Source organism: Myotis daubentonii, chromosome 17 (genome assembly GCF_963259705.1).
Source record: "Myotis daubentonii chromosome 17, mMyoDau2.1, whole genome shotgun sequence".
Classification (NCBI taxonomy): domain Eukaryota; kingdom Metazoa; phylum Chordata; class Mammalia; order Chiroptera; family Vespertilionidae; genus Myotis; species Myotis daubentonii.
Genome location: NC_081856.1, coordinates 41,732,947 through 41,759,162, shown reverse-complemented (window position 1 = coordinate 41,759,162; position 26,216 = coordinate 41,732,947). Strand labels below are relative to the sequence as shown.

The window sequence follows — 26,216 nt, the reverse complement described above, 5'->3', positions numbered from 1 at the left end:
TTCCTTAATCATGTGAAAGGTGGATCCAACTCCTGATCCATAGTGGTCATGTGACCCAGTTCTCGCCAATGGGATATATTAGGATATCTGATGGGGGCTTCTGGGAAAAATTTTTCATTCCTGAGGCAAGTTCCTTATGTACCTTCTTCCTGCTTTTAAACTTGGTTGTGTAAGGATACTTTTTACATGGTACTTTTTACTGTGAGAGGCAGAAAAGTGCAAAGAGCTCTGAGTTATGGAGCTGCCAATCAAATGTCAGCAATTCCCACTCCCTTTTCCAGTTCCCAGACTTTTTTTTTTTTTTTTGAGGGGAGCATGTTTCAGTTTATTGGCAATGTCAATCCATCAACAAGACAGGTGCTACTTTCCCCATGAAGTGCGATCGTTTTCAATCTGCCATAACCTGTGCCCACACATCTTCACCTTGAAAATGTAGCATTCAAGCCTTAGTCAGGGTACATTATTCCTTCTTCACTTTCACAATTTTGACGCTGCTGCTGGAAGTCTTCTCGGCGCTTGCTTTGAATTCAGCCTTCAGTGCATCCCGCACTGCTTTGGCACAGATCTGGGAGTAGCGGATGTAGCTGAGTCCAGCCTGTCGCCAGTAGGCCACCATGATGCCGCGAAAGGGGGGGACGGTTGGACCGAATCGTGAGGACACCTCAATGTCGACTCCGCGCGCGACCCAGCGGCCGGAAGCCCAGACTTCTTATTAGGCAAGAAAAAGTAACCAGTCTTAAGTAAAGGCCCTACTAGCTGGCTGCTCTTTGGCTCACTATTGAAAGCATTCTCACTGTTATAATTACCTATCTCATATAGTACTAACAAAACTTAAGTGAAGAACCCAATTGGAGAGCTGGAATATTCTATTAATGCTTATAGAATTCATTTATCTACTCAACATTGTTCACGAAGGTGCTCAATTTGATAATGTCTCTTTCAAAAGTTCTTCAAGTTGTAGAATGGGAAGGATGTTCATGATTCAGAGTATTTGTTGCTTACTCATCAAATATTTGCCAAATGCTACCTATAGTGTTAAGCACGAGGGAGATAATGATGAACCAATAATAGGGATCATCGTTGTCCTCATGGAGCTTAGAGTCTAGTGGAAGGGGATGGTCAATGATCAAACACAACACAAATGAATGTGAGATTACAAAAGTGAGAAGTGTTTTCAAGAAGAGGAGCATGATGCTATGTAAATAGATAATGGGGAAATATATCTTCCCAATTTACCTGTCCCTGACCTGGGAGAGCCCAAGAGGCTTTCTTGAGAACCAGATGATTGAGCAGGTTGATCTGAGGGCAGATTAGGAGACAGTTAGAGAAGGAGAAAAAAAAGCAAGAGTTTTAAGGAGATAGAAGAGTAAATGCAAAGGCCCTGGACAAGAGGGAACATATGTGTTTGTGATCTGTACCTTTATTTTGTGAATGAATTTTATTTCTATTGAAATTATACATGTGTGTATATAAACTATATATGTATATAAAACTATATACATAGTTTTAAAAATCAAATAATTGTGCAGACTAATAATATTGAAAATAATATCCACACTATTTGAAAAAAATAATCCATGCTTTATTCTTCCCCACATTCCAATCCTACTCCTAAGAGGCAACCATTTATTTTATTTTATTTTTTATTACTGTATCTTCTTTAAAAATAAAATTCTAGCATTTACTTCCAAATTTCTAAATAATATGCCCATTGGTTAACCTAGAACGCATGTCCAATTTTTGCTTTCTATATCTTTATGAGGTTTTACAGGCTAAATAGTCCTGATCCTCAGCACCTACATATGTTCATGTTCACCTGTCTTGGCTGGGTTAAGTCGGTTCTACACCTTTAGTCAGTTTGCACTTTTCAAGTTTTGTTGTCATCTTTAACCTTCTCATTTCCTCTCTTATTTTTCTATCACTGGGAAAGGATTAAGCAAAAAAGAAACAATAAACAAACTCATAGACACAGACAACAGCATGGTGATTAACAGAGAAGGGGTGTGGAGGGAGGTAGAAGCGGGTATAGGGGGGATAAATGTGATGGAAGGAGACTTTACTTGGGGTAATAATCACACAGTGCAATCAACAAATGGTGTATTGTAGAATTGTATACCTGAAACCTATATAATTTTATTAACCAATGTCACCCCAATAAATTCAATAAAAAAAATAAAAGAAATAGACCTCCAAAAACAAACAAACAAAAGAGGGAAATAAGGCCCAGTTGGTGTGGCTCAGTGGTTGAGCGTAGACCCAGGAACCAGGAGCTCATGGTCTGATTCATAGTAGGGGCACATGCTTGGGTTGCGGGCTCAGTCCCCAGTAGGGGGCATGCAGGAGGCAGCCAATAGAGGATTCTTTCTCATCATTAATGTCTCTATCTTTCTCTCTCTCGCTTCCTCTCTATAAAATCAATAAAACCATTTTTTTTAAATAAGGAAGTAAGATAAAGACATGCATTCAATGCACCATGTTTTTACAGGCCCATGCTTTCTGTTGAAGAGTTCCCCATGGCCAGCCCAAACAACAGAAATGTGTGCTAACCTGAAGGAAATATGCAAACTTCAGCTAGCTGCTGGCTGAATTTCACGCTGCTAGTTCAAGAGCCTTCATGAAATCTGTAATTGTTCATGCAAATATGCATATCCATGCTACCACGAAAAACAGAAGTGGCTTCAAACTGCAAGGGAACTGCCACTTAATGCTCAGTTGGTTAAGTTATAATCTCTACAGTATTATATTTCAAATTCAGGTATCTAGGTATGTTTCATTCTTCCCAAAGTGTCTTCTTATGGATAATAGGTGATTAAACAACTTAGTGTTTTTACAGTGCAAAACAACCTATGAGATACCACTTATCATTGACTCCACAGTAAATTTGATGGCAGATCTACTGTAATAGCCCTGTATATGATAACATGTAGTGGGCAAACAGGCAAACAGGCACTTTGGGAACCACTGCTGTGCTTAAGTATTTATGGATACAGATGTTTACGGAGAAAACTCTTATGATGGGTGTGGCAGGAACTTTCACATTCATTTACAATTCTTCTGCCAAAAGAACTAAAATAAAGGTAACAATTTAAAATGGTCCCTGAGGGCGCTAACTGGTTTGGCTCAGTGGATAGAGCATCGGCCTGCGGACTCAAGGGTCCTGGGTTCGATTCCGGTCAAGGGCATGTACCTTGGTTGCGGGCACATCCCCAGTGGGGAGTGTGCAGGAGGCAGCTGATCGATGCTTCTCTCTCATCGATGTTTCTGACTCTCTGTCCCTCTCCCTTCCTCTCTGTAAAAAATCAATAAAATATATTTTTAAAAAAATAAAATAAAATGGTCCCTGAGGACCTTCTCCTTCACCAACCTAACCCATCAGTACAGCAGTCGGTAGCCAGTCAGGGGGCACAAAGCTATCTAATCAAAGTTGACACAGTTTGATAAAAGCTTCTGGATAATTTTGGAAATGGCTTTATATTAAAGATGACAGATTGACCTACACTTGTTTATTTTCACTGTCTCCTGGAAACTATAGTAATGAAAAAAGGATAAAGCTGCAGGAACAAAGAGGATGGAGAAGAGTCATCCAGAGAAGATATATTTCAACACAACTCTGGAAGATGGGGCAGATGGAAGAGTGGAAACTGATTTAACAGAACAGTGGAAGCCACACTCTAATGCAGAGGTCAGTACAGAAATAGCTCAATTACCCTATAAAATCCCAGCATCCCCTGGGTCTTGGAGATGCCATAGACCATCAGAGGGAGGTGCTGCTGAGAGGCCCAGGGATTCCAAAACTGAAGGAGAGATGAGAAGCCGGGGGCTGAGTGAATGTGGGCATTTGGAGTTGTTAGATCCTCAGGTCCCCACTCCACTCCTTGCAGACAGGCGATTACAACTCCGGCAGGAGAAACATTAGAGACGCTTGTACTGCAGGCAGCAACAAGGGCAGGAGTACTGTACCTTCCCTCTCAACCTCCTCCAGAATATTGGCAGCCTGGTGAATGTCCCTTTAGGAAAGAGATACAGATATTTCTTCTGAGAAATTGAAGAGCCCAAAAGATCAGACCTCTCATTTCTGACATTTGGGGGCTCTTCCTATGGAAGGACCAGCTTTCACCTGATCACCATACGTCAAACCTACTGACATGCAGGTACACTCCTTCTCACCCCCTATAGATAGAGTCTCTGGTGGGTTTTATGACTTTCTTCTTAAGTATGAATAGTCAAAGGTTTGCAGGCATTTGAGGAAAGCCTCTAACATGATGGGACTAAAACAAATACATGGGGAAAAAGGAAGCAGAGAGAAGGCAAGAAGCAGAAAACCCTATAGTAACTGTCCTCAAAAGAGAGAAGAAATTATTCCAACCATAACATATTCATAGAAATCTATTTTAAAAATAACATAAAACACCCCGGCTGGTGTGGCTCAGTTGGTTGGGCATTGTTCCGTGCACCAAAAGGTTGTTGGTTCGATTCTGGGTCAGGGCACATGCCCCGGTTGCAGGCTCCATCCCCAGTGGGGGATGTGCAGGAGGCAGCTGATTGAATGTTTCTCTCTCACATTGTTTCTCTCTCTCTTTCTCTCCCCTGCTCTCTCTCTAAAAATCAATAAAAACATTAAAAAATAACATAAAACATGAAAAGAGTTCTTAGAATAGCTGAGATAAAATCATCAATAGAAAGTAAAGTAAGGAACTATTCCCCCAAATAGAACAAAAGATGAAGAGATATCCAAAGGAAAGGAAAAAAAATTCTAAAATTAATCTAGAGGATTCAATATCCAACTAAGAGTTTCAAAAAAAGAAATGAGTGGACAATAATCAAGGAACTTACTATGTGTTGAGGCACTATTCTAAGTGGCTGAGGTATATCAGTGAGGAAATTACTGTTGTTACTTCCATTATAATATATGTAAAAATACATATATATACTCTATTGTTATAAATTAGGAAACTGAAGCATACCAAGAATAAGTGTCTTGCCCAAGGTCATGTAGTAGAGGCATGATTTGAACTTAGGCAAATCTTTGCCATTGACCCAGTACATAATTATGAAATTTCAGAATATAAGAGTTAAAGGAATTCTTCTAAAAATTTCCAGAAAGAAAAACTGCAGGTCACAAAAGAATGGAATAAGGGTAGCATTGAAATTCTCAACAGCAACATTGGATGCTAGAAGATAAAAGAGCAATTTCTACAAACTTATAAATGAACAATTTCAATTTAGAAACCTCATCTCCATTGGACAGGAGGACAGAAGACTTGGAGGGATGTTGCGGGGGTGGGGGCTGGGGATAAAATTGATTGTTTGATCATTTGGAAAATAAAATTGATAGTTATTTGATCAACATGTTGTAGAAAAAATATCAGGTGGGTGCATAACAAAGTAAATATGTAAAAGATTTTATAAGAAGGAAAACAGCCATAGTTCACCAGCTGGCTCCGCTGACTGATATACAGTCACCAACTACTTACTACCTCTAAACTGTGAAAGGGCTGTGTGGGAGGAATGGCAGAAGGGGAAGCTGGGTGGGTGTGAAAAAGCTGCATCTCTATCTGAGGCAACAGGTAGTCAACGTAGGACATCTAAACAGATCAATCAAGAGATAACCATGACATTTATTGATAAGTCTGGAGGTAAATGACAAAAGAGACAGATACAAGTGGAATGTGGTTGCCTCTCAGAAGGTGATTAAGAAGGTAAAGAAGAAGTGGGTAATGTATATAACCTTAACATATTATATTACCTTTAAAAACTGTGTGTACTTCTAATGTCTTTAAAAAGCAAGCATAAACTTTTGAAATTCATTTGCCATAGGTGAAAACACGGAACAACCAAACATTGTTTCACAATGCAATTTTTAGAAAACATCTGATCCATAAAGATGAAAATAAAAGTTGTATGAACTCTCGCAATGTAACATGGAATAACATATGGTAAGCTTTTCACATCCCCCTTCAGTTCCACAATTCATAAGTATGGGCTAGACCCCTATAAAAAACTTTCACAAACACACTTTGGGAGCAGTGATTATAAATGAATTGCACCTTTGCTAGTTGGCGTTGTTTCCAACCAAGTGAAGCAGAACCACACACACAAAAAAAGTCAGCTTCATCCTGAATTGTTTCCGTAGCAACCATATTAACCTGGAAGGATAAAGCACCTTTGTAGTCACAGCTTCTACTGAATTACAATGTCAATGTTGATGTCTGCCTGGAAACGTCAAAAGACAACAGGCTTATGAACAGTGGTTGTTTGCAGCGCTGGAATCCCAAGCTGCAGAGGTGAGATGAAAAAAGGTGCGCCAGGGGCCAATTTATGGCCTGTTCAACCAAATCTCCTCACCCCACCGGGATCATCTGCCCAGCTCACGAAAGGATGCTCACCTCTTAGAAAAGCTGTAATCTACTGGGCATATTTTACACCAAATTGGGGCACGAAAAGTGCTGGTTGTGGGTATGTTACAAATGAAATCACGCAACAAACCCGGCAATCGTTGTGTTTTCCCCTCCTCTGAGCAGAGTAAAGTAAACTTCAAACTCTTCGGAAACCGTCGAACAGTCCTCTCAATTGTGGGCCCGAAAAAGCCCGGTGGTTGCGCCTCGGATTCCGGTTGGCTGGGGATCCCGAGTTCAGCTCTCCTTAGTCCTTCCGTTCCACCCATAATCCCTAGTGGTTGCAGGTGTTGCTTTTTTTTTTTTCTTTTCCTAGTTCCTTCTCTTCTCCAAGCCTCCCCCCCGCCCCATCCCGGCCCCCGCCCCCGCCACACCCCCGGCCGGCCCGCGGGAAGGAGGAAAACGTAGCGTGATGTCTACACGAAGCACTGACCCTCGGCTCCCACGGGCTGCCGCCGCGCCGCGAACGTGCCGCCGCTCCACTCGGGTAAACTTCGGAGTGAGTTACCTGCACTTGGAGAAGGGCCTTACCTGAGCGCGCCTCTGCCAATGGCAGCTCACCTGAGGCCGCCCCGCAGCCAATCACCGCGCAGCTCGTCCCTCGGGCTTGTACCCTTTAGTAAAAGAATTCAGCTCCTTGCGAGAAAGTTACCTGTGGCCGACCCGGTCCGCCACTTTCGGCTCGGTGACTGCCCATTGCCACGATCCCGGAGGACCCCGCGCCGCCCGGCCGCCTCCGAGCGCGGGCCCCATGTGAGGGGCCCCCCCTTATCCCACCTTTCCGGCTAGGTGAGGGCGCGAGCGGGCGAGCGAGCGAGCGTGGTGCGGGGGGACGGAAAAGCAGAATTACCTGTAGCTCTTGTTCTGCCATCTCGGGCGCTCTCACACACCTTCACCTGCACAGACTTGAAAGTCCAGTTTCACCAGAGGCTGAGGCTCCAGGAAAAGGGGAGCGAGTTCATTGGATCAAACATGTCACAAGAGTCGGACAAGTAAGTGGATCACACGCGCCGGCTGCTGCTACTACCACTTTGGGCTGATGGCAACTGGTTTGTTATGTTTTTGCTTTTTTTTTTTTTTTAAGTTGCTATTGTTGGTATTTTTTTTTTCTTTCTTTTTTTCTTTTTGGTGTGTCCAGACTTTTTTTTTTTTTCAGATTAAGTTTCTACCCTGGTTAAGGGGAGAAACCCTACAAGAATGTGAATGTTTAATACCCGCTTTGGGCCTTGATGGTGAAAGTAGGTTTTCTTCTTTCCTCCCTTCCTCCCTGACGAAGGACCTCCACCCCCGGCTCCCCGACGAGCACTTGGGTAGTGACAGAGGTTGGGGTAGCCGAGGGCGGGAGGCCTGCTCTTCCCCTCTCCTGAGTTGCTCCCACCTCTGCAGGCTTCTCCGGCCATTTGGAAACTCAGCTGGGTTCCTTCGATTCGCCCCAAGGGCCTGCTGCAAAAGCGGGTCTTGGCGGCTTTTGTGTGAGCGCAACAAAGAGCCTTTATACTGAAGCAGAAACGGCCATCTTCCCCTTCCCGCACTGGGGCCGAGGGTGTGCGTGTGCGCGCCCCCCGACGGGCGGCGAGATGCGGGGGCGCCCAGGGTCCCGGGGGCAGCGCGGCCGTCCCTGCGCCCTGCCCAGCGCCCCTCCCCGGGCGCCCCCGCATTGTTTGGCGAGTTCAGGAAGGTGCGCGAGGACAGGGCCTTGGGAAACGAGGGGAACTGATTTGAGGCATCTCGGGGGGTGGGAGGGACGCAAAGGGTCGCCTGCAACTTGTCGATCCCCCCCCCCCAACCCCCGCGCCCCCACGTCCGGACGCCTTTGGCGCGCCCCTGCGGCCCGCGACCCCGCCGCCACCGGCCGGCCCGGCTCTCCACGCTGGAGGCCGCCACCTCGGGCGTGGCTAGCGGGATGCGTGGGCTGCGCCCGGCCTTCTCGGGGCCTCGCGGACGGAAAGGCTGGGGGCCTGGGCGGCGGGGCCGGTTTCCCGCGCCTCGGAGGGCGAGCCCGGGAGCGCGTCCTTCACGTCCGGGCCGGGAACTCTAGCCTCGCCGGCGATCGGCGGCCTGCGCGGCCCGAGACGCTGGTCTCCGAGTCCAGCCGCGTCCAGGCGGCCTCCCAGCAGGCCGGGCCCGTGCCTTCGGGGCGGCTTTGTGCTGGAAGGGGGGGTGGGGCCGAGGGCGGGAGCGGGAGGGAGCCGGAGGTGGGTCCCGCGGCCTTTCTTGGGATTCGGTGGCGACGCTCCCTTCCCCCTCCGCTGGGGCCCGTCCAGGGCTGGGCACCGGCTGCATCTTAGTGCAAGTGCGCAGTGGCCACATTTTTGCTTCCCATCGTGGCTTTACCCCGATGGCCCGGTTCCCCCAAGGAAACCTGACGAAGGGTGTCTCCTCCAGGCAAGGGCAGGCCGCGGGCCGCCGGCGCCTCTCCTTGGAGAAGTGGCCGGGGACCCTTCCCAGATGGAGGGACTCGGAGGGGGCAGAGGGAATGGGTCGTCTGCAACTTGTCTGTCCCCCACTCGCGCCCCCACGTCAGGACGCCTTTGGTGGAGGGGGTGGGGGGGGGGAGGGCATTTCAAAGCAAAGCCATTGGTAGAGTAAGCACGGCTAATAACACATGCTGCCATACTTAAAAAATTTACCAGGTATTGGTACCACTTTATCTACCAACGAAAAGTTTAGTGCGTCCTACACGGAGGGGTGGGGATAGGAAGGGCTATGGTTGTATGGATACCCTCCCGTTCACCCCAAATTCTCTCTGTGGCTTTTAAGAAATCACTACGTACTCGATTTTGAAAACGTCAGTAGCTAAATGCCGAAATGACAGCAGGGTTTTTGGTTTGGTTTGATCTTCGTGTCAAAAATGGTTCCTAATCTAGGGAATACCGGATACGACTTATTGTAATTCCTTGATTAAATCGCACAATTAACTTCTGGTTGCACCGCTTAGTTTTGTGATACACCACCACTGGGACGACTTAGGAATGAAGACGGGTGGGATTTATTGTCACCTGTTACACTTAGCACCCAGAAGGGCACTTTAGTTAGTATTGAAATTAAGTTCTAAACGCTAGCGGTCTGGTTTCACTACCATGCATTACTTGATTTTTATGAGTAATAACTACCTAGGATTACATATGTACACATTTAATGAAAATCTATCTTTTACCTGTTTATGGTTTCCAAGAGTTAACTTTGCATCCTGGGTGGGAAAAACAAAATCTCAACTTATTGCTGCAAAGAGAAGCACCTTTAGACCCCCACTTGCCTCACTCTGCTTGGACTATTGAGAGAGATGCTGGAAATTAGTAAATGAATTTTGGTTCCCTTTTGCAAATGATAGCCTAGTTTTCTTAATATTCATAATCTAATGGAGGACTGGCAGGCATGGGTCCAGGTTTTATGTACCGGAAGCTTATGCAGTTGTGGATGTCAGGCGGGGTGGGGTGTGGACTCTTAAGGAGAAGAATCCTTGAGCTGTTGCTGGGTCTTCCTCCTGGCAAGGGAGGGTTGGAAGCTTGCTCTTTGTCAGCTTCCTGGTACATCTGCCTAGGAGGCCTGTCTGTCTTTTCTGAAAGTAACCTAAAGGAGTACACACAGGATATTTTTCCATAAACCTGTCAGAGTATAGGTAATTTTTTGGATAGCGTACGAAGATCATTTCAGTTGGCACGTCTAGACTGAAGTAGTTGCATCATTTTTATTTTATTTTTTTACAGTTGTGGACTTTTCAGATGGAAAGGTCCTGCTTTTCATGTCCTGCAATGAAGCTGTCGCTAATTAAAGCAAAGTCTTTTTAGCACAGTTTGTCTTGGGACATATTTCAAAATTCTCTGTTCCCCTTTCTTAGATTTTATGAAGATTTATCACTTTTGCCAACAAGTGTGTTCTAGCAAGGCAATGATAATTTAGAAACTTATTTCACTACCATATATAAGATATATAATCAGAGAGTATGTATGTGTGTGTGTGTGTGCACATATATATAATTTGATACCCATAGCTATTTTGCATTACATAAATGTTTTCTGATTATCTACTATTTGCAACATATTCAGATAGAAATTATAGGAGAATAAAAAGGTGTGTAAGATGGGCCATATACATAAGAAGCTTATACAGTAGAAAGTGAGACATGGACAAACATAATTTTAAAAAAAAATTTTTGAATTTTTAATTATAGTTGACATACAATATTTTAGTTTCAGGTATACAACATAGCGATCAGATATTTATGTAACTTACAAAGTGATCACCCCAGTAAGTCTAGTACTCACCTGACACCATACATACTTATTACAATATTACTGACTATATTCTCCATGCTCTACTTTATATCCCCATGACTATTTTTATAACTGGCAATTTGCACATCTTAATCCCTTCCCTTTTTCACCCATCCTCCAAACTCCCTCCCATCTGTTTGTTCTCTGTATCTATGAGTCTGTTTCTGTTTTGTTTGTTTATTTTGTTTTGTAGATTCCATATAAAGTGAAATTGTTTGGTATTTGTCTTTCTCTGTCTGACTTATTTTACTTAGCATAATTCCCTCTAGGTCCATCCATGTTGTTGTACATGGCAAGATTTCATTCTTTTTTCGTGGCTGAATAATATTTCATTGCAAAAAAACATAGCAAGTGTATATGTCTTTTCAAATTAGTGTTTTGGATTTCTTTGGATAAAGGACCAGAAGTGGAATTGCAGGGTCATATGGTAGTTCTATTTTTAATTTTTTTGATGAACCGCCGTATTCTTTTCCATAGTGGATGCACCAATTTACAATCCCACCAACAGTGCAGGAATTCCCTTTTCTCCACATCCTTCCCAACACTTGTTTGTTGATTTATTAATGATAGTTATTCTGACAGGTGTGAGGTCATACCTCATTGTGGTTTAAATTTGCATTTTCCCAATGATTAGTGATGTTGAACTCAACAGACATAGTTTTAAATAAGGCAATATCTGGTAAGTTACTAAAAGAAAGTACATTAGTATATTTATCAGGTCATGGTATATCAATCCCCCTTCTCTTTACCCACCCTACTTTTGTCAAGGACAATTAATTTTAGTCATTTTGTGTGCTTTTTCTTAAGGAGTCTGGCCATTATTCTAGAAAGGAAACAGAAAACACCTAACAGAAAACATCTCATGTGAATAACCTCTTAAATAATGGGGTGAAACTCTGAAATTAAACTTTTACTCTTTAGTTTTATAAATGTATATGTTTGTTTCCATTTGGCTATATAAAATGTCTTTTAAGATCACAAATATTAAGAATTAGTCAGATCTTTTCTTAAGCCACTAAAAATACACATTCATTCATTCAACCAATATGTCTTAAGTGGCACTATATTCCAGGCTTTGATCCCCACATTGAGATTCACTATTGAATAGAACAAAGTCCCCACCCTGGTGCTGCTTACATTCCTAGTTCGGGAAAACAAACAGTAAATCAATCAGGAAGTACATAATAACTTAGAGCAGTGGTTCTCAACCTTCTGGCCCTTTAAATACAGTTCCCCATGTTGTGACCCAACCATAAAATTATTTTCGTTGCTACTTCATAACTGTCATGTTGCTACTGTGATGAATCATCATGTAAATATCTGATATGCAGGATGGTCTTAGGCGACCCCTGTGAAGGGTTGTTCGACCACCAAAGGGGTCGCGACCCACAGGTTGAGAACCTCTGACTTAGATGGTGATAAGTGCTTGGAAGGAAAGCAAAGCAGGTCAGAGGAATTGATCATAATAGGGATCTGTTTTATAGAAAGTGGTCAGGGATAGCGTCTCTGATGAGAGGCCTTTGAGCAGAAACCTGAAGGAATTGAGGGACGAAGCACTGAAGATACCTGGGATACGAGTGTTTTGTAGAGGCAGATGGAAGAGCAAGCGCACAGGCCCTGAGCTGGGAGAGTGCATAGCAAGCTCTAGCGTCAGGAAGGGGCCCAGTGTGGGTGAAGCAGAGAGGTAGAGAGGCGATGGTCTCATTGAGTAAACTAACACAATCAGTTCTCTGCGTGCTAGTGAAAAGGAGGAAAAAATTATATTTATAAATGGTCCTGGCAGTCAAGAAGTAAATAATCGGCTAATAACGTCAGTTTTGTGTTTCCCAGAGTTTCTTCAATTTAATGGTTAGGGTCTAGTGTTCTCTTCCTTTCAATAGATTAAATTCCGCACGCTCCTTAATTTAGAGACGAATAAATGAAGCCATTCCAGAAGACCCCTGGGAATCAGAACTGGAGAAGAGGGACCAAGTACAGATGGTGTTTACCCTGACAGTCCTGCTTCCCTAAAACTCTGAGGATAACTTATCACTCTTCCGGGACTATCTTAATCCTTTAACATTCACCTCCAACAAAAATAAGGTCTGCCTTTCATGCCGTCCTCTTGACCACAGTCAACTTCTGCCAACTTGTATCTATCAGAAAACACAGGTTTGCCCATTGTTTGAAGCTGAGACTTTGCAAACAGTGTGCTTTGGTTAGTTTCTCATCTTCAGTAAACTAATATACAGGCAGTCAACCGATCTGAAAAATACGAAAATGCTAGAGAACAACATGAAAATCTGGATGAGTTTTTTAAAATTGAAGACAATTACGTATGTGCTCAATAATAGAAATCTCCATAGGAATAATTTAAATGACTGCCTCCCAAATTCATCTTGTTACAAAAATATCACCGGAGGCGCTTGGTAAAACTACAAGCACCGAGACCCTACCCCAGAACTGTGGAATCAGATTCTCCAGAGAGGGAACAGGGCATCTGCATTTAAACAATGTCCTGGTACCTTTTATGATTGGGGTAGTTAGCCAAATAATGCTTTCAGTGAGTACTTAACATTACTTCACATGATATATTCAATTTATATGCAATTTCTCAAGTGTATATTGGTGTGTAAGTGAAACAAAACTTGGTGGCTTTATTTTCTACTAGAGGCTCGATGCAGGAAATTCGTGCAAGAGTAGGCCTTCCTTCCTCCGGCTTTCCTCCAGCACCCAGGACCTGGGCTTCCCTCGCAACCCTGGCTTTGTCCAGAAGGACGTCCGGTCTAATTAGCATATTATGCTTTTATTATTATAGATTTATTATGATGCTTCTGGATGAGTGGCTTCTGATAAAATAACTTGGATTTATGAATTCTTAGGCCTCCTCTCAATGTCATTTTCTTTCATTGCTTGCTGAACTGCCCCTTCTGGAAGCATGGGGTCACCTTGACAGGTCAGTGTTTCCAGAGCTGCTAAAGACTTGATTTGGAGTGATGTCACCCAGGTGGGCCTCTGCTAGACACATAGCTAAACTCAGATTTTAGGCTGGATCCCACTCACCAGGGAGCTGGAATGGAGTTAGAAGGCCAGGACAATCCTTTCATTGAATTTAGATTCTACTTTATAACACAAAGAAAAAGATAACAATGTCTGATCTGATGTTGGTCCCTGGTGAAATGATTTCATGGGATGTTGGTTGCAGTTGCATTTCTAGAGCTAATGGTAGCTTTAAGTATTGCCCTGATAAGATGGTAGGAGGCCTTCTGTTGGTCTATAATTAGGTCCTCTTTGAAACTGACTGTGGAGATCAGGCCACTCCAATGGGCCCTGTGCCATGTGACTTAAGGAGGATTAAGAGTAAGTGCTAGAGCAGCCCCTGAGGAGCCATATCTAACAATTTCTACTAGACTCCCTAGAGTCAAAAGGAGAATTGAAACAAGTAGCCAGGTAAGTCAGACATACGTAGAAACATTTAAACAACAACGATGCCCAATAAGTATTTGTTTGAAATCTATAGATAATTTAAACAAAATTATTATTTTGATGTTAGGTTATTAAATCTTTTTAGAAAGTCTTAGATAATTCAAGCAAATGCTTCGGTTCCTCTATAGCTAGGCATACATCTGGTTGAAAAATGAACAATTTTGTTAAGTAGTATTTTCAATCTCTTCCTTCCTAGTTTGAACCAACATTGTCTTCCTCCTTTCCTTCCTTTCTTTTGTCTGTTTGCTGATGACGCTTTCCTGACTTCCCTCCTGTATTACGTAGTGGGGATCGACACATGCACAAGCAGCTTCTATGCATAGAGGTCAATGTGAATCTGATGTGAGGTGGTTGGTCAGTGACCTCAGCATTTACATGATCAGCAACCTGTCCTTATTTCCGAAGCCAGGAATGAAGATGATGGCAGCAGATGTTGTTGCCCCATCTAATTTACGTCAACTAAGTCTAACCTTGGAAAATGTTTAAGTTCTTCTTAATTTAAGGAAAGCCTCATCCTAAGTCAATTACAGCTCTCACTCATGATACTTGGCGCTCACTTTGGGGTGTGGGCACTCTTTTCCCTTTCAAAAGGTATTCAAAGATTCCTGCTCAATTATTAAAAACTAGGCCTAAGCTGCGATAGAGTAGTGATTGGTTTGGCAAACATGTCCAGGAAAAATTCCTTAGCGAGCAGCAACAGGCTGAATAGGAATTTTTGCTTTGGCTCAGGCGGACTAATGGGTTGCTTAGTAATGACAGCTTGTACCTGGGAGTCCCTCAGACAGCTTCACAACTCTTCATATTTAAGCACCCAGAATTCGGATTCACCCTACACTGCACCTGCCCTGCCTTTAGAGCAGCGATTTTCAACCAGTGTGCCACTAAAAATTTTAAAACATGCAGTACATGGCTATTTAAGTCAGGGGGGCACTGACCTTCTTTCCCTTAGATTGTCAAATAAATGACTACAGCCAACACAATAGCTGTCTGGTATGAATGAATCAAAACGATACCTATTTGTTTTGGTCAAATTGGCAAAAATATATTTTTTGGTGTGCTGCAGAATTTTGGTAATTAGCTTGTGTGCCATGAGATTTTGATCTTTTCCACCTCATGGCACACAAGCCAATTACTAAAATTGCTGATCATGTAAGTGCTAAGTTCACTGACTAACTACCTAACATCAGATTCACATGCTTTAGAGATGTCCCAGCTCCTTGGTTCAGATAGATCGGTCAAGTTATCTATCTACCCATCTATCCATCATCCATTACCAGGAAATTACATTTTCTAGTGTAAGTCACTTAATGGCTAATGGTAAGAAGGACTGAACTATAACGGGTTAAATGGGATAGAAGCAAGAAAGTGTCTCTGGGGATCTATTTCCCCTCTCCCCCTCCATTTTATTGGTAAGAGGGTTAAGAAGTGTTTTGGAGACTAACAGGCTTAGAGCCATATTTCTAAAAACAATATATTTTGATGTGTCATACACAATACCAATCAAGTACACATTTTTGGAGTTCTATGGAAAATACTAGAAAAACTGGTTCATTTCAGGGGATTTCAGTGTACATTTTGACAGTAAGTTGGGTATGGAGATTGTGCATTTGAATGGGCGGGGAGGCGGGGGGTGGGGGTAGGGGGCGCGCGGGGAGAGGGTCCGGAAAGCAATCACTTATTTTACTTTATAATGAACATGGCAATGAACTTTGTGGGGAGCACTTTTCAAGTGAGCTGACTTCACTTTCACTTCTAAGGAAATGCTTCCTTTAACCAGTGTGAATGCAGACACCCTCAGAGCAGAGAAGGAAAGCAAGGTTCTCGTTGCTGCTTCTTATTTTGGTGCCCACCTTTCATATGAGCGCTGAATGCACAAGCACAGCTAATCCCCCAGGGCCAGGGCCTTTTGTTTTTAAAGGCCCCTGGCTTTAGATTGGGGTTTTAGAAAAGGGGAAGGTGGAAGGGAAGGGAAGACGGGAGAAAGGAGAGGAAGAGAGGGAACAGGAAGAAATGGCTTAGCCGCAGGTGAGTGGCCCGTGCTTCTGCAGTAGGAGAGTCACCGTGCTCAGGCTGGGTTCTGGGGTGGGTCGGGAGGCATGTGGCTGTTTGTCCTCCTGGGGAACTGCTTCTAACTTGAAGCCTAGAACCCTAGATCTAGGAGGTCCCAGCGGGCGGGCATGTGAGTAACCAAGCGTTGGAATTAGAGGTAAAGGTTTGACTTGAGAAAAGCGCCTTACATTCTTTCTTCTGTGCTGCATGTTGGGGTTGTAAGGATGAGTTGAAAATCTGAAGTTCTGACGAATTAGAAAAAAATATGCTGTTTTCTTTTTTGTAGGGAGATTGAAAACAGGGGACACGTTGCCTGTTTCCTTCTTAAAATATGAACATGAGGATATGAAATACCCGTTTAAGATTCTGATCAGATTAATGTGAGTTAGTGTGGACTTTCCTTCCCGTGCTCACCCCAAATCGGTGTTTTTAGTCCCCAGTTAAGTGAGCCCATAAAATAATTTCTGTACTTGTTGGATCTAACTTTTCAAACAAGCAAGCAACACAGGTAGCTTTTGCCTCTTTCCTGTATTGCCAATAAGATCAGAGGAGTCTTCTTTCATTATTTTTCACCTGTAAAATGAAGTCGAACTAAATGATCTCTGAGGGGAATCACCCGCTCCAACCTTCGGTGACTCTTGTTCTCCCTCCAGAGGGGTCTGGGCCGGGGCAGTGGGCACGGGGAGGGGGGCTGAGGGCTCACAGAGAGGGGCGGATGTTAGCAAGGTGGGAGAGCACAGGGCACAGTGGGGCCTGCTTCTGCCCACATGCCCCCACGCCCCTTTACCAAAATAAAAGGTGGTCTGACGAAGATGGCAAACAGGCTTCTGGCGGTGGGACGATTTCAGAGGCCACATGGATTTCAGAGGGACAGCGAGGTGGTGAAATCAAGGTTTTACTTGTCGCAGAGGATCCCTGCACAGCCTCACTGGGTTGGTAGGTAAAGGGCACAATAGTGAAGCACATGGAAAGGCCTGGCAGGTACTCCGAGAACTCTCCTCTGGCGAGAGTCCAGGAAGCCCATGCGAGGCAGGCTCCTGGAGTGAGAGTGAGGCGATAGCAGAACGGATGGAACGTGGAATGACGTTTAGTAAGACCGAACCTTAGGCAAACGGACAACTTGGCTTCTCCTGCCCCCTTCACCCCCCTCCTCCTCCCTTTCCTCTCCCCTTGCTCCTCCTTGCCCCCTCCTCCTCTTCTCCTCCCTTCTCACTTTTCTTCTCCTTCTCCTCCTCTTTTATTTTTTTTAAATATATTTTATTGATTTTTTACAGAGAGGAAGGGAAAGAGATAGAGAGTTAGAAACATCGATGAGAGAGAAACATCTATCAGCCGCCTCCTGCACATCTCCTACTGGGGATGTGCCCGCAACCCAGGTACATGCCCTTGACCGGAGTCGAACCTGGGACCCTTCAGTCCGCAGGCCGACGCTCTATCCACTGAGCCAAACCGGTTTCGGCATTCTCCTCCTCTTAATAAAACCTAATGTAGCGACACCCACGGCCAGACAATAGTGCCAAGCCAGTCGTTTAGTAAGTGTTCAGAGAAGGTGTTAAATGACATAAAGATAAGAGTAGCATCGGCAGTGTCACTTCAGTTACGCAGTAATATATGATTTCACATCAGAGCACACAGTAGCCATGTATTTAGGTCAGGAATAAAATCTTCTCTGGTACCCTATTGTGTGTAGGGTTTGAACGTTTCTGAATTTGATTTTCTCTGCAGTTCCAGGACAAAAGAGACTGGAGCCCCTGGGAAGCTCTCCTTTTGAAGGACTTCTGATAGGTTACAAGACCTCTTAAATATATTTATGCTTCCTCTGCAAACCATGATTTTTTATCTGCTTTGTAGTCTTGGTGAAAATATGTATGTCTCACACATTTTGAAAACATTAAAAAGGACAAATGCCTCAATAGACATATGGTTACATAATACATGTAGATAATTCATGAGAGCTATAGAAGTGGTTAATAAACATATGAAAGAATATTTAGCTTTATTAATAATCCAGGAAATACAGATTACAGAGCAGGGAAGTTTCAAGTTTCCCTCTCAAATTGGCCACGATGAACAAAACTAGATTTGAAGAAAATACATTTCTAGGAGGATCATAAATTATTACAAACTTTGTGGAAAGCAGTTTGGCAAAACTGCTTGAAATGGGCCAACCTGTTGACACCTGAATTCCAGTTTTAAGGATTTATCTATTAATCAGGCTATTAATTGTAGCATTATTTTTGATAGTGGAAAATCAGTAAAACAACAAGTGCCCAGCTTATTAGAAAGGATTATAGAAAAATGACAGGAGGAAAGGTTTATGACATTTATTAGAATGCTTATAGGCATTAAACATAAAGAATAAAACCACAGTAGGTTAAAAGTAGTTTGCTCTTCATAGAGAAATTATAAGGAGAAACATGTAAAGGTTTTTTGTTGTTGTTGTTTGTTTTTTGGTTAATCCTCACCCGAAGATATTGTTTCATTAATTTTAAGACATGGTGGAAGGGAAGGGAGAGACACAGAGAGAGAAACATCGATGTGAGAGAGACACATCAATTAGTTGCCTCCTGCACGCACCCCACCAGGGCCAGGGATCAAGCCTGCAACTGAGGTATGTGCCCTTGACCGGCATTGAACCTGGGACCTTTCAGTCTATGGGCCAACACTCTTATCCATCGAGCCAAACTGGCTAGGGCTAAAGGTTGTTTCTTAAAGTAGTCATTCTGCCCTGGAGACATTTAAAAATAACACACACGTACCCTAAATAAAGTGGGAAAGCCTGCCTGCTAGCTTCGGGTGGAATGGGTCTGGTGCCTGCAGTGGTCCCTGCCTGCCTCCCTCCTGACCCAGCCATGGCACGCTGTGCCTTCTGCACTATGCCTCACTCACCTGCAGATTAGTTTGGTTTGTATCTCAACAACCTTGTCTTTCCGGATTTGCCCAATTTTCCAACCCAACTATTTTTCAGTATAGCACAAAACAGGTGTGGTAATGTCCCACCTTTGTGTAACTCGAAGCTGAGGCATGACTAAGGAGAGAAACCCCTGTTTCTTCTCCCCAGGAGGCTCCATGTGGCTGCCTAGCGACCCTTGGAGAAAATTCTCTGCAAGGAGGTTACCTTCCAGATACCACCTAAACGTTCCTGGGAGAGACTCGGTGGTGGGTCCACGTGGTGTTTACTCTTTTGGAGGCATAGGGAGAGCCTGGAATATGACTTTCTGTAAAAACAAAAAGTAGTTGTAGGCAAAGGTGAGTTTTTATTATTATTTTTTTTAAACTACAATTTATTTTTTCCATAGTGTAGGCTTGCTTTCCCCCCGGAGGGCCAAGTGTGTGACTCATCAACCTGCTTCTACAAGCTGGTACATAGATCATGCCAGACTCAGGCTGGAGTCTGTTAGTTAAGCTGGAGGAGATTGCATCACTGGATGTCCTGCAGGCAGTCTTTAATGGAGGCTTTGTCGCAAATGTGAGTTGATTTGCTTATCAACACATCCAAGGAGCATCCACAGCAGGGAACAAAAAGTACACGATGTGACTTGGAGGGAGAAAATGGCCTCACGGGATCCTGTCGTTGCCAAATCATGTCAGGGAAAAAAAAAATTAAAAAAGGGAGGTTTCAAAAGAAATGGAAATGAACTTTGTAAATGTGAGCAAAGCCAGAGCAGTGTTTGGCTGCGGGAGTTAATACAGTTTGTGAAACAGAGAAGCATTAGGTCTGCCTTTTGGTTGTGGACGCAAAAGTGAAATTGGCAATTGCCCCCTCTCTCTCCCACACTCATCTGGCACCCCCTCCTGCACACTTTAATTCTCACTGTGCAGGAATTCACCAGGTCACAAATACTGTAGCTGACATTTTCAAAAACCATTATCTTCTTTGGATGTTCAAAGTCTAAATAAAAGCGCAGATCCTGATAGGGCTGGTGGAAGAAGATGAGGGAAGGGCTATGTTTTGTCTTTTTATCCTGTGTGTACCGTCAGTTTTAATAAACAACCCAACAACTGTGGTTTGTGTTCTACTCAGCCACACAAAACCACAAATGTGCTCTCAAATTTCGGTACACAATTCACTGATCTCTTTTAGTATCCTGACGTTGCAATGAACTGGGGTAGCCATGATAGCATGGCTTCTCTTTCCTTTCCTCATTCTCTTCTCTTTCCTCATTTAAAAGACCCACCTGCTCTGTCTTCCTGATCCTCCCTAAACAATGAAATACCCATGTGCTCGGTGCCCCGGAAACATTTAATTACAAGTTGCTGAGTTTCCTCCTGCAGCATACCCACGCGTGGCCAAGGGAACCAAGTTGAATGTATTGTTCAGAGCTTTCAGGACTAACCAGATTTTGTTGTTGTACCAACTATTCCTGGAATAGGGAAGAAATTGACAATGTTTTTACGATTCTGAGATTTTTATTGTGTCGATGGATTATTTGGTAACATCGTTGTGTTGAAGCATTTCTGAATCCCCACTGCTTTCAGTGCGACAGAGCAGGCTGACTTCTATTGTGACTGTTTTGTCACACAGTTTTACATTCGCATGTTTTCCTTTTTAAGCGCCATATCTAGGGGAGGCTTTTTTTTCCTAATTTCGAAGAAAATATATGCGCTTGAGTTAAAAATGGAAACTGGAGAAAAGCATGTATAAGAAAAAACACTCATAATTCCAGGACCCTAACATTGATATATTCTCATACAGTTTCTAATGTGTACCTACATGTCAATGTGGTTATAAAAGAGTATACAAATTATGACCCCCCCCCCATTTTTTACATGATTCATGTCATTCTGCATTTTCCATTTAATGTTATATTATTATCATTTTACTGACTAGTATTCTTCTACACAGCATTTAATGATAATATCTACCATCTTCTACTTTTTTTTTTTTTAATATATTTTATTGACTTTTTACAGAGAGGAAGGGAGAGCGATAGACAGTTAGAAACATTGATGAGAGAGAAACATTGATCAGCTGCCTCCTGCACATCCCCCACTGGGGAAGTGCCCGCAACCCAGGTACATGCCCTCCACCGGAATCGAACCCGGGACCCGTCAGTCCGCAGGCCGACGCTCTATCCACTGAGCCAAACCGGTTTCAGCTACCATCTTCTACTTTTTATATTTAGGTTGTTTTGCTTTTTCTTTATTATAAATTATGTGTTTTTTTCCTAATTGTTTAAGGTTCTCAATGTGTGCATAAATTTTTGTAATAATAAATCTATTATTACTTTAGAATAGGTTTCTGGAAGTACAAGAATAAAAAACAAGTATTTTTAGGTTCTTGATTCAAAACTTGAAAATGATTTCTAGAAAGATTGTAAAATTTGATGTTTTCTCCAAATAGTGTTTGGGAGTATCTTTATCATACTGTGTCATCAGTAAATGACAGCTATTATTATTATTTTTTTGGGGGTCAATTTGAAAGGCAAACGTCTATATTTTGTTTTATTTTGCAGCTTGATAATTAATGAGGTCAGGCAATTTCTCTGATATTTATTGGCCATTTATATTTCTTTTTATTGAAGAGCTTGCTCTTGCCTGAGCTACTACATATGGCCGTGGCACTGTCCTGGGCGAAGGGACCTTGGGGCTGAGCTCCAGCTCTGCTCCCTCTGGCCTCTGCCCAGGGAAAAGGGCACCTTCGAACATCTGTACAAATGCACCACGTGGGATAGCTGTGGCCTGTTCTTATTTTTCACTCAAACTTAAGAAAATTAGAATGCTGATATTTTTATGATTGATTTGTGAGAGCTCTTTACACACCTACAGTTATTAATCCTTGTGTCAAAATTCTGGCTATCATGTTCCTAACTTCTTGTTTATCATTTGATTTCATGATTAAAAAGAATATTTAGAGCTTTAAATTTTTCTTATATCAAATATATTCCTCTGGTGTGTGTAAGTACTTTCATTGTTTTCAAATGTGGAAAGTTTGAGATCAACCTTTATGGACTTAACTCATGAAAACATTTTCCTTTATTTTAGCCTTATTTTTAAGGTTATTTAAAAGACCCATTGAAAGATAATTAATTCAGACTTAATTGAAAACACATTAAGAAATATAGTTACTCTAAAACAGGGGTCCTCAAACTTTTTAAACAGGGGGCCAGTTCACTGTCCCTCAGACCGTTGGAGGGCCGGACTATAGTTTAAAAAAAAACCTATGAACAAATTCCTATGCACACTGCACATATCTTATTTTGAAGTAAAAAAACAAAACGGGAACGAACACAATATTTGTATTTGCATGTGGCCCGCGGGCCGTAGTTTGAGGACCCCTGGTCTAAAACTACCACTCAGAGATGATAACGCTGCTAACAATGCTAACACTTTGACATCTATATATTTTTACTCTCTTCTATGCAATTACATACAAATGTATGTAGAGATAAGATAGTAACTTATATAATGTTTAGTAACTTATTTTTAAATCAATCTTGGTCACTGCTTTTCATGATGACAAATATTTTTAATGGCCCTATAGTTTTACATTGAATGGAAATGTTCAGATCAGTTTAACCAGTCCCTGTTGTTGTACATTTAGATTTGTTCTCTCATTTTTTTTTTTTTTACTGTTAGAATCAGCATTTGAAAAATTATTCTCATGGCCAAATCTTCACACACATTTTTAGTTATTTCCTTGAAATTGACTTCATTGAATAGACATTCCTGATCTAAATGTGTGCTCTTTTGAAAAACATTTTTTCATATTTCCAAATTGCTACCCAGATACCTTCTCATTAACACTCCCACCAACAGTGTATCCGTGGGAGAAGGAGTCCATGTTCTTTCCTCAACAATGCATATTATCCTTTTTTTAGTTTGCCAATTTGGTAGGGTAAAAATGGTAACTTGTTTTGAATTGTATTTCTTTCTTTATTTTAAGATTTAAAAAATTGATTTGAGAGAGAGAGAGAGAGAGAGAGAGAGAGAGAGAGATTCATTGTTTCACCCATTTACGCATTCATTGGTTGATTCCTGTATGTGCCCTGACCCGAGATCGAACCCTCAACCTTGGCACTTCTGGATGATGCTCTAATCAACTGAGCCACCCAGCCAGGGCTGAATTGCATTTCTTTCCATTAATGCAAATTATATTTTCTATCTCAAGAGAGCTTTATGTTTGTTTTTAATATATACAGTATTTTGATATCTTAAAAGCCCTTTTGAGGGTTTTTAGAGAGTTCAGCATCAGTAAAAAGAGTTTATTAGCAGAAGGTCCAGCCACAGTCTGTTCTCCCAGCAGAAGTCATTGGGTTTGGGGACAGTCCCTAATTCAGAGCCCCCATCCTTTGCCAATGAAAGCAACGACCCAGGTCTGCACTCAGGTTCCCTAATCAGAACCCACAAGTTCAGGAAACTCAGGCACAGGCACGGGATGGGAAGCCCATTTCTCCACGCTGACGGATGGTATTGAGTTCAGGATGAATACCCCCAAACAACAACAAGGGAGCAGTCACTACACCTCTTCCACTCGGTGATTTATCGAGTGCCTCCAGGCCAGGCATACAGCTGGGCACCATGCCAGGCACTGAGACCACAAAGATGAAACAGACTACTAGTTTCTGAGACTGAGAACCTTAAACAATATAATTAGGGGGAAAGAAAACATAATTTAGAAAAACTTGCACCTTTACTTTTCATTCTTGAGGTAATTAGTTGTGGGCAAAGTGGAGGCAGGCAGGTCCAAAATAAGACAAAATAGTGCGAGTCTTCAAATTTTCTGTTTTATTTTGATTTGAAAAGACCTGCCCTATTTTTTTTTTATTCCTCTGGTTTGGTCAGGCTTTCATCCATTCACTTTATTTGCTTATTTTGGTCTATTATTAGCAGTAAAGAAACACGTTGGTTGTTTATCTCAGTAGCAGGGCCATTTTTTCAAAGATAAATCTCTAGGATTCTCTACTCATTCCCTCGCCCCCTCAAGTTTCTGAACAGGTTTTATTACACACAGAGGGGACGGCACTCAGTCCTTGGCTGTGGCCAAGGACATTGTTCATCCCCCCCCCCCCCCCCCCGCCCAGGTGTCCCCACCCTTTTCTTTTTTTAAAAAAAAAATATATTTTATTGATTTTTTATAGAGAGGAAGGGAGAGGGATAGAGAGTTAGAAACATCGATGAGAGAGAAACATCAATCAGCTGCCTCCTGCACATCTCCCACTGGGGATGTACCCGCAACCAAGGTACATGCCCTCGACCGGAACCGAACCTGGGACCCTTCAGTCCGCAGGCCGATGCTCTATCCACTGAGCCAAACTGGTTAGGGCTCCTCGCCCTTTTCTTGATGAATTGCAGGGCCCTCTTGTCCTTAGAGACCTTGAACAGCTCCATGGGACCACTCAACTGGGGCAAAGCCATACACCTCTCCGATCATGCCCCGCACGAACTTGAACTTGGTGTGCTTGGTGAGGTGCCTGCATGGCTGGGCCGGTGTGTGCTCACAACCTTGGTCACCCTGTGGTCCTTGTTAAGCTCTTGGCCATGGGGTAGCTCAGAGCCATGGCTGTTGCTGCTCAGTGGCGGCTGCTGCGGAAGTGTAATTAAACTTTGTATTAGAAAACTTCTCTAGAGCTGTGGGTTACAACATCTCTTTGTGTTCTCTGTCTTATGCATGTTTCTTACAGTGTTCATGGTAACATCTGTGGAAACTGACAATTTATGGAAGTCGTGGGGTGCTTTTCTAATCTGAGATACAACACGAAAAGCATCTAGGACAATTAGGAGTTTATTTTTTAAGTGTTGGTGGCATGCGAGCCCGCTGCATTAATCAGGAACTCGCTGTCTGGTCTATGACATATCGAGGCTGTTTTCTTCCATCTCCCTCTTAGGGTTAACCTTTTGGATCTAAAATTTTTTTTTTTTTCCTCCCTGCAGATCTAAGAGTGAGGCCATGAGAAGGAAAATTCAGCTTACTTAGTTTGGCTACTGATTAAGGAGAAAAATATTTAATTCCAGTAGAAGGTTGAACTTATTTTAAATATATTCTTTGATTAGGATTTCATGTGATGCATGCTATATTCTCCCCCCCCCCCCCCCCCACACACAAATGTTCTCAGCGCTGTAAATGTAAGGGGTTGTTTGATAGGAAGTCTAGCATGTGCAAAGTACAGGTAATGGCCTTCCCCATGAAACCTACAGAGCACTGTGCCAATGAAGGGCAATCTTGAAACTGGTCATATTGCATATTTTTTTCTCTTTTTTTCAACTTTATAATACAAGTTTGTTTTGTTTTTTCTAAACATTTTAATGCCCGCGGAGCATTATGCTGAGGAATTACTATCATCAACTTACCATTTAGGTTACATAGAGGTTGTTGCCATAGTTTTCACTATCATAAAAATCATACTTTTTTTTTTTTAAATTCTCACCCAAGGGTATGGTTTTTATTATTTTTGAGAGAGAGAGGAAGGGAGAGAAAGAGAGAAACATTGATATGAGAGAAACACATTGATTGGTTGCCTCCTGCATGAGCCCTGACCAGGGCCTGGGCCAGGAAGGGGTCTGCAACCAAGGTACGTGCCCTTGACCAGAATCGAACCTGGGACCCTTAGTTCTGCTGGCTGAGGCTCTATCCATTGAGTCAAACCGGCTAGGGTGATGCTGTCATTTTTTATTTGACAATCTAAAGGAAAAGAGGGCAGTGCGCCTGACTAAATAATCAGGTATTGCATGGTTTAAAAATTCTTGTGGCACACTGGTTGAAAATCACTGCTCTAGTCTAATACCTATCTATGTATCCATCTTCCTTTCCCCTCTCTTTTACTGAATCTCAAATTGTCCATTAAATAATTGTTATTTATAAGTAATGATTATTTTTTTTATCCTTTCCAGAATTTAGATTTCTGAAATTTTACTTTTATTACATTGCTCAGGATGTCAAGTACAATTTTGAACAGTGGGATGACAGAGGAGGTCTGTAAAGAAAGGGGTTTTAATGTCTCATTGTTAAGCATAATGGGACTGTAGGTTCTTGGTTATTCTCTTAATGTAGTGATATCCATAAATAAATATCATAATTCTTTTTTGAGCAGTC

The 26,216-nt window shown here is 42.6% G+C and overlaps 2 protein-coding genes and 1 long non-coding RNA gene across 10 annotated transcripts in view; 1 reads left to right on the top strand and 2 right to left on the bottom strand.

Moving 5' to 3' along the window:
- Positions 1-290: 290 nt before the first annotated feature.
- LOC132219651 (ATP synthase subunit epsilon, mitochondrial) lies at positions 291-703 on the bottom strand. The gene has a single exon (XM_059672051.1). It carries the CDS (start codon positions 614-616, stop codon positions 461-463), a length of 156 nt encoding a protein of 51 aa, XP_059528034.1. The 5' UTR covers positions 617-703; the 3' UTR covers positions 291-460.
- Positions 704-705: 2 nt separating this feature from the next.
- Positions 706-7,383, bottom strand: LOC132219652 (uncharacterized). 4 transcript variants are annotated; one of them, XR_009449544.1, is made up of 4 exons: positions 7,246-7,383; positions 6,829-7,009; positions 6,048-6,669; positions 706-1,921 (listed from the first exon to the last, which is right to left on the bottom strand). It is a non-coding gene; the product is annotated as an uncharacterized LOC132219652 (long non-coding RNA). The 4 variants fall into 4 exon arrangements; XR_009449541.1 differs by lacking the exon at positions 706-1,921 and having other exon boundaries at positions 4,014-6,276; positions 6,387-6,669; XR_009449542.1 differs by lacking the exon at positions 706-1,921 and having other exon boundaries at positions 4,014-6,669.
- Positions 7,024-26,216, top strand: part of GRHL2 (grainyhead like transcription factor 2) — a 119,459-nt gene continuing 100,266 nt past the window's right edge. For 2 of the 5 annotated variants that reach the window (XM_059672047.1, XM_059672046.1), the window contains exon 1: positions 7,253-7,387. In XM_059672047.1, coding sequence (XP_059528030.1) covers positions 7,368-7,387 — 20 coding nt within the window. In that variant the 5' untranslated portion in view covers positions 7,253-7,367. Of the gene's footprint in view, positions 7,185-7,252; positions 7,445-26,216 lie in introns of those variants that run through there. The other 3 variants (XM_059672050.1, XM_059672049.1, XM_059672048.1) reach the window with 3 other exon arrangements.

Bases quoted from the DNA above. Each gene is read 5' to 3' on its own strand.
- LOC132219651 (XM_059672051.1), bottom strand. From the start codon at position 616: ATGGTGGCCTACTGGCGACAGGCTGGACTCAGCTACATCCGCTACTCC.